Raw genomic sequence first — 7470 nt, 5'->3', positions numbered from 1 at the left:
AGGTGTGCTGAAGCGGTGGAGCGCCTCACCTCCAGAGTAATGTTCTTTTATTTCGTTCCTGTTTATTATTGATGTAGAGGTTTGGTATGGGGTTGTGCACTGCTGAGTGTCCATGTGTGAGTAACAAGTGGGGGTGTGCATGCGCTGGGCTGCACGCGTCTGTGCTGACAATTAACTGCCAAGATAGCAACGATCGTCTGACTGTTGACGTCTGCCAAGGTTGTTTTCAGTCCGTGGAAATCCTGTGTTCTCCATTTCCAAGACAGCGATACGCCAGAAATTTACGAGACCACCACACCCATCGGCGTAGATATATTTACATGCTCCGTTGTTATTTGAACAATGCAGTCGGAAGGCATGAAAATAGTTGGCGGTGTGCAAGATAGCAACGAGCATCGCAAGAACATACCAATAATAACCATAACCAATAATAATGCACCAAGCAAGAACAGACCCTTTGCTGTTAAACTAGCTGGATTTTTCAGCAAGGATTGGACCACTCCAGCGTATTGTCTAGTTACCTGCTTGTACAACCTGCACCATTAATTATGAACTAATATATTTATGGGCGGAAAATGGACAGAGAATTAATAGCATTAATAGGCCTAAAGAGTCTGACTGGACATGCATGGCCCTCTTTATCCCCCCCATAATAGGGTCTTGCTGTGTCTACGTAAAACATGAGCACTAAGTGATTCTGAAGTGTGCTCTTGTCCACAGACTGTTGCTATTTGTTGATTGTACTGAAATAACGCACACATGCCCCAATCCCGAGGACGCTATCTGCACAACCGTATTACCCCGCTATAAGGTCATCCTTCAAATCAGAAAGTGCACTTAGCACTGACAGCACAGCACTCAGCCCTTTAGAAGAAGAAAAAAACACAGGGTGGCATCAGAAAAGAAAGAAAATTCAAGCACAGACCAGAGAGAGGGACAATTCTCATTTACTGCTTCATCCATACACACTGCTCCACACGCCAGCTGCAATGGCTGATGTCCACACATGTGAGGGCTATTTTAAAGAGGGGGCCGGTTTTGTGGAGAGCTTCATGTGCCCCCAAGATCCAGAGAGCCCGGAACTGGAGTACTGCTGCGGCTTTGAGGATATGAAGTACTGCTGCAGTGAGCCTGGAAACTACTACCCGTACAAACACGCCTACATGTGGACCCTGAGGTAAGAAGGTGAATATTTTATACAGCAGGATCAGCTTAGTTAGCCAGATAATCCAGGAGGAGAACACTTAAAGGTTCTTTGGGACAAAGCAATTGCCAAAACCACTTTGGATTCTTTAAAGGGTCCATATCCTTCCACATTGTCCTGGTATTTTTTGTACTTCCATGGGTTTTTAGTGCCAAAAGCAGTTTACATGGCCGTTTTCTAGCCTTTCTAAAGTACTTAAAATTAAAACAGGCTGTTTTTCTTACTGTAGCTTCATGTCTAACATACAGGCATGTGAAATCAATAGGACAGCCCACATTTAGTCTGGTTTGCTCTTGATTGTCTGAAAGTGGGGGTAACAAGATCTCAGAACTATTAGAAATCAGCAGCTCCACTGTCCGCTAAATCAATTGAAAGTGAAACAACTGACAACATGGCCAGGTCAGGCCGTCCCAGCAAGTTCAGCCCAAACAGCAGACCACAAGATGCTTAAAGAAGTCTCCAACAAGCCTAAAATGTCGTCACTGGATCTAGGGGTAGCTCTCGTCACAGTTGATGTCAAAGGATAGCATCTACCATCAGAAATAGACCAGACACGTTTAATTTTCGTAGAAGTCAAGTCAGATTTATTTGTATAGCTTTTTACAAATGTTGTCATCACAAAGCAGCTTTACATAATTAGTAATTAATAATTAATAAAAGACAGAGACAAAAAGAAGAAATAAAAATATGAAATAACGTAAGACATGAAGGATCAAAGACCCCCAGTGAGCAGCCAACGGCGACAGTGGCAAGGAGAAACTCCCTCAGAGCTGGAGGAAGAAACCTTGGGAGGAACCAAGACTCACAAGGGGGACCCGACCCGTCCTCCTCTGGTCAGAACTATTTAAACATTAATGATAAAAATGACCAAAGCAGGTATAACAGATAGTTAATAGTGGTGATATTAATAGTGGCAGATGGTTAAGAGTCCATTTAGGTTTGAACATGGTCATTAAACAGGTAGCAGTGGTAGGAGGGTGTGCTGACGGTCTGGTATGGGTGGTGGTGGGTGGGGGGTCTGATGGTCGGATTGGTAGGTGGCAGCTGGTCTGACACAGGTAGAGGGGACCTCAGCGGGCAATCTTCCAGCAGGTCGGGCTGCGTGGCCATTTTACTCGGAAGGTGCGCAAGGAGGTCAAAATGAAGACCTGGTCTTTGTCTAGGTGTTCTCTGGTGAACTATGATGGGCAACTATGATGGCTAGATGATTGGGTCAGAGCATCTCCAAAACATCAAGCAGGTCTTGTGGGCTGTTCCCGGTATGTAGTGGTCAGTACCTGCCAAAAATGCTCCATGGACAAGGACAAGCATGAACCAGTGACAGGGTCTTGGGCCTCCAAGGCTCACCGATGTGAAGGCTCGCAGGACTTAAAGGATCTACTGTTAACATCTTGGTTCCAGTGCTCTACTTACTCTCTCTCACCCTCTCTTTTCTCTCTCTGCAGTGCTGGACTGCTGGTAGGACTCAGTATAGCTGCTCTGGTTCTGCTGGCGTTCCTCACCAGTGTGCTGGTGCTCTGCATCCTGTTTCTCCGCACCAAACCCCAGCAGGCCGACACAGGGCTCAAAATGCGCAGCCATACCAGCAGCCATGAAGCAGGTACTCGTTTAAAGAACCACAACATTGCACAGCAGCACTGATTAGGATACAGTACTGTACTTTTCTGGATGATAGAATAGTGAGGCATCTGAAAGGTGCAAATGTCAAAATCAGAACTTAAATATTAATAAAACATGGATTTGCTGGTCCTTGACTGTAGTTTTAATAATTCTTCTGAAAATCGTTACACCATTTAGCACAGGGAAGCCCAAGCCTGCAGCCATGAGCATGTTTGATTTGGCCCAACAGAAAGTTACACTAACCCCACCCTGACATGTTTTATGATGTATACCTATATATCCTGTGTGGGGCACCACTGGGACAAAACAGACAAAAATGGACTCTATGGAACCTGGAATATACAGTTATGGGAAATGTTTGGTTGCTGTTGTTGAAGTAAATGGTAGCACCAGTATTAATGGTGTTAATGGTTGTTTTGGGTTTCCTTGTGTATTCCTTGTCTTATATTTTATATGTCTTATAATTATGATCTATATTACAAATACTTTCACATGGTGTTTAACTTAGTAAATTATATTTTCTTTTAAATTTGCATTTTTAAAAATGATTTTAGTAACAAAATATTACATACAAACAAAAACTTCAAGTGTAACATCTTGAACAACTCTTGAAACGTACCTACTTAGTGTATTTGTGTATCGCCTAATTTTGGCTGTTTGGCTCAAAACAAACATTGCACTTTTAAATTAGAATAGATAAAAATGCGTTTTTCACTTTTTAAAATATTTTAAATCTGACCAGGGTCAAAAAGTCACATTAAATGGATCAACAGAAATGCTCCAGAATGACTCACAATCAATCAAATGTTGTTGTCACAAAGCAGATTTACACAATCGGTAATTAGTAAAAGACAGAAAAAAAAGAAAAAATAATAACATGAAGGATCAAAGACCCCCAGTGAGCAGCCAGCGGCAACAGTGGCCAGGAAAAACTTCCTCAGAGCTGGAGGAAGAAACCTTGGGAGGAACCAAGATTCACAAGGGGGACCCGACCCGTCCTCCTCTGATCAGAACTATTTAAACATTAATGATAAAAATGACCAAACCTATACTGTTGAATTGCTCATGTGTGCAACATTTCAATAATAATAATATAATAATCATGGTGCAGAATAACTTAATATAGTCGTGGCAGTGATGGTCAGAGTAATGAGAGTAATGATAGTTAAGAGTTCTGTAAAGTTTCCGTTTTGGAAATAAGAGTTTTGCGTGACTTTGATGATGTGTGTTCAAACGCCTCATAGTATTGATGTAATATATCATCACTGTCAACCTTCAGTCATCATTTTGCCACTTTTCACATTTTTGGACATAATGTGCATCTGACAGTTCCTCTTTATCATTTTTCATTGTGTAAACATTTCATGGACCAAAATTAATTAGAGGGGTGTCCTGATACTTTGGCTCAAATGTCACATAGGGTGAACTTTCCATTTAAATCCACTAATTAAAGGTGTGTCCAAATACTTTTGCTTTATAACAGTTCACTAAAGATGTCCAGATACTTCGGCTCAAAAAAAACCGTCTTGCTTTCATGCTAAAGCCTTGTATCTCCATTTCTCCATGTCATTTTTCCATTTTTTGACATAATGTGAATCTGGCCGTTGTTCTTTATATTGTGGCAGAATTTCCTGATGAATGGACCAATAGAAAAGATCCAAAATTACATATAGTACAACCCATGGAAAGGGTTTTTTCTTCTCCTGTGATGTTGACATTCTGGAGATACGAGGTGTTCATCTGTTCAATGATGACCTACAGGTACAAGGGATGAACTGCACTGCACCAATGTACTGTAACAGAAATAGCAGCAATAAGGAGAAAACACTAATCAGCCACTGAAAAGCATTAGCTGCACTTGGCTTCTACTCGATAAGCACCTGTTTGAGTAAGTGTGGCTTACTTAATTCTAAACTAGCCCTTTACGGATTAGATAACACACACACGGTTCCACACCCTGGTCTTCATACACCCCCACTGACACACAATCAGCTTTTCCACCTGAGCTATAAACAGCATCATCACACATCATCACGCCTACACTTCTGGACTCTGTGCCTAACCCAAGTTATTCACTATGTGAACATAGACAGAAATGTGCTCTGCATCACCTGAACGGCAGCTGAATTTTCCTTTCTCCTATAAACCCTCAGATCCCAGAGAGGCTTCAATGAAATGAGGGAGCAGAAGAGGCTTACAGCTGGAAGCCAAAGCAACACACACAAATATAGTAAATGTAAGCACTCCGATCTGACCCTCGTCTCGAGCTGCTGATTCTGAAGGCCGAAGTACAGCTCAGTTCCAGGAAGATGACGGATGTATCCTGGTGGAAAGACATATCTGCATCTTCGGACTTTCAACCCTTTTTTATTTGTGGTTCTTATTTGCAGTTTTTTTGTGTTTTTACATTTTTAAATTTAAGATTTTAAATTATTATAAATAATAATTTATTTTTTTATCATTAATTATTATTTTTATATTATTATTATTATTATTATTATTTATTATTATTAATAATAGTTATTAAAATTATTATTTTTTTAATCAATTATTATTAATATGCCATTTTTTAAAATAGTTTTTGTGAGTTTTGGTGAATTTACTTCTTTAAAAAAGGGTGCTTCAAAGGGGGTCTTTAAGCAATGCCATAAAAGAACCACTTACGGTTATAGTTTTTCATCCCATTACATCAAAACTTCTTACAACATACAGTAGAGGCATCCGTACAATCCACCCCCCCCACAACATTCCCACCCCCCTCAACATTCCCACCCCCCTCCACCCAGAAAATAAACAAATACATAAAGGGTCTCACAGAGCAGGTCTAACAGAGACAGGGAAGCACAGCTACCCAAATATGATAATAATAATAATAATAATAATAATAATAATAAATGTAATATTTTCTCTGGGGGGACACAGGAAGACACTTTTCTTTTATCCACATTGATTTTACACATACACATTGTTTTTATAAAGTAAAGGTTCTTCACATGCACACATCTCTATTATAAAAATGGCTCCTTATGAAACATGCGTGGTTCTTTCATTGCAATATCTAAAGATCCCTCTACAGCACCTTTATTTTGTTGCTGAGTTTGCTGCTGTCTGTGTGCCTCTCTGAAGTAGTTGAAAAATGTGACATGTATTTAATCCATATTTATTTATTAAGAGTTTAATAATGTGTGGACAAAAGTATTGGGACAGCTGCTCATTGATTGTTTCTTTTAAAATCAAGGGTATTAAAAAGAGTTGATCCTTTTGTTGGAGTAACTGTCTCTACTGTCCAGGGAAGAAGACTTTCTACAAGAGTCTGGAGCAAAATTGCTGTGAGGATTTTACTGCATTCAGTAAAGCCATTCATGTTTGTGAGGTCAGGATGTTGGGTGATCACCACCCCAACTCATCCCCAACTCCCAAACACATCCCAACAGTATTGGATGGAGAACCACCATCATTCCAGACAGTACAGTTCTACTGCTCCACAGCTCAGTGTGTGTGTTGGGGGGGCTTTACACCCCTTTAGTATAAATCCACCCTGACAATGATAATTTTAGGATAATTTGTTTGACTGACTGGTTTGTCCAGAGGTCTCCATATCAGATATAACACAGATAAACTGCCTGGCCAAAAAAAGGTCACCACCTGGATTGAACTAAGTAAATAGATAAGAGCCTCCCATTGGGGGGATGCAGATGGGTAGATTTTCATTTGTTATTTCAGTTGTTTCATAGGGTCATATTATTGGCTTGCATCAAGCAGAGACAAAAACAAAGGACATTATTGAAACTACTAACATGGGGTTAAGATGTTTATTAGGGATGTGTTTATTAGTAAAAATAAGAGCATTTCCACATGCACAATGTGAAGAGATTGAGAAAAACACTAGTCAGTGAGGCTAACCCGCATCAATTTGCTAGGGAGCATAGATTAGAGATTAGACTCTGGAGCAGTGGAAGAAGGTCATGTGGTCTGATGAGAGCCTGTTCCAGAGCGAGGGGTGCATCAGGGTAAGAAGAGAGGTGGCTAAAGTGATGCATCCATCATGCCTACAGTACACCCCTGTGGGGGCAGTGCTTTGATATTGGGGTTGCTGCAGTTGGTCAGGTCTAGGTTATGTGCCCAAAGAGTGAGGTCAGCTGACTACCTGAATATACTGAACGACCAGGTTATTCCTGCAAACCCACCCCCTCCCCACTCATGTAGTGTCAAAAGTAAGTCTAGAAAAATAAAATAGAAAATAAACAAATACATAAAGGGTCTCACAGAGCAGGTCTAACAGAGACAGGGAAGCACAGCTATCCAAAGATAAGAAAATAATACTAATACTAATAAAACTAATAATAGTAATGAGAATTTGAGAATTTCCCCACTGCGGGACTAATAAAGGATTATCTTATCTTATCTTATCTAATAATACTTAAACAGTCCTGAATTTGAGGTACATTTTCCACAGTGTTTCTCAAACATTATTTTTTAATTAAATAGTATTTTCTCTGGGGGGACACAGGAAGACACGTCTTTAATCAACATTGAAAATAGTGTGATTTTTTCTTCCCTGATGGCGCAGACGATGTGACAATGCCAGGATTCATCGGGTCAAAATGAGAAAGGGTGGTTCAGGGAGCACGAGACATCGTTTTTAC

General features: G+C 40.4%; 1 protein-coding gene across 1 annotated transcript; it reads left to right on the top strand.

Annotated features, from left to right (window-relative positions):
- Window positions 1–989: 989 nt before the first annotated feature.
- LOC140537311 (protein shisa-like-2B) lies at window positions 990–5003 on the top strand. The gene is made up of 3 exons (XM_072659673.1): window positions 990–1177; window positions 2650–2804; window positions 4978–5003. The coding sequence occupies exons 1-3, from the start codon at window positions 990–992 to the stop codon at window positions 5001–5003; spliced, it is 369 nt and encodes a 122-aa protein (XP_072515774.1).
- The last annotated feature ends 2467 nt before the right edge of the window (window positions 5004–7470 follow it).

The sequence above is a fragment of the Salminus brasiliensis genome, chromosome 16 (assembly GCF_030463535.1).
Source record: "Salminus brasiliensis chromosome 16, fSalBra1.hap2, whole genome shotgun sequence".
Lineage (NCBI taxonomy): Eukaryota > Metazoa > Chordata > Actinopteri > Characiformes > Bryconidae > Salminus > Salminus brasiliensis.
Note: the sequence above shows the minus strand (reverse complement) of the source record. Positions and strands in the feature narration are given on the sequence as shown.

Bases quoted from the DNA above. Each gene is read 5' to 3' on its own strand.
- LOC140537311 (XM_072659673.1), top strand. From the start codon at position 990: ATGGCTGATGTCCACACATGTGAGGGCTATTTTAAAGAGGGGGCCGGT. The intron at 1,178-2,649 runs GTAAGAAGGTGA...CTCTCTCTGCAG, and splicing joins GCCTACATGTGGACCCTGAG to TGCTGGACTGCTGGTAGGAC. The intron at 2,805-4,977 runs GTACTCGTTTAA...ATAAACCCTCAG, and splicing joins TACCAGCAGCCATGAAGCAG to ATCCCAGAGAGGCTTCAATG.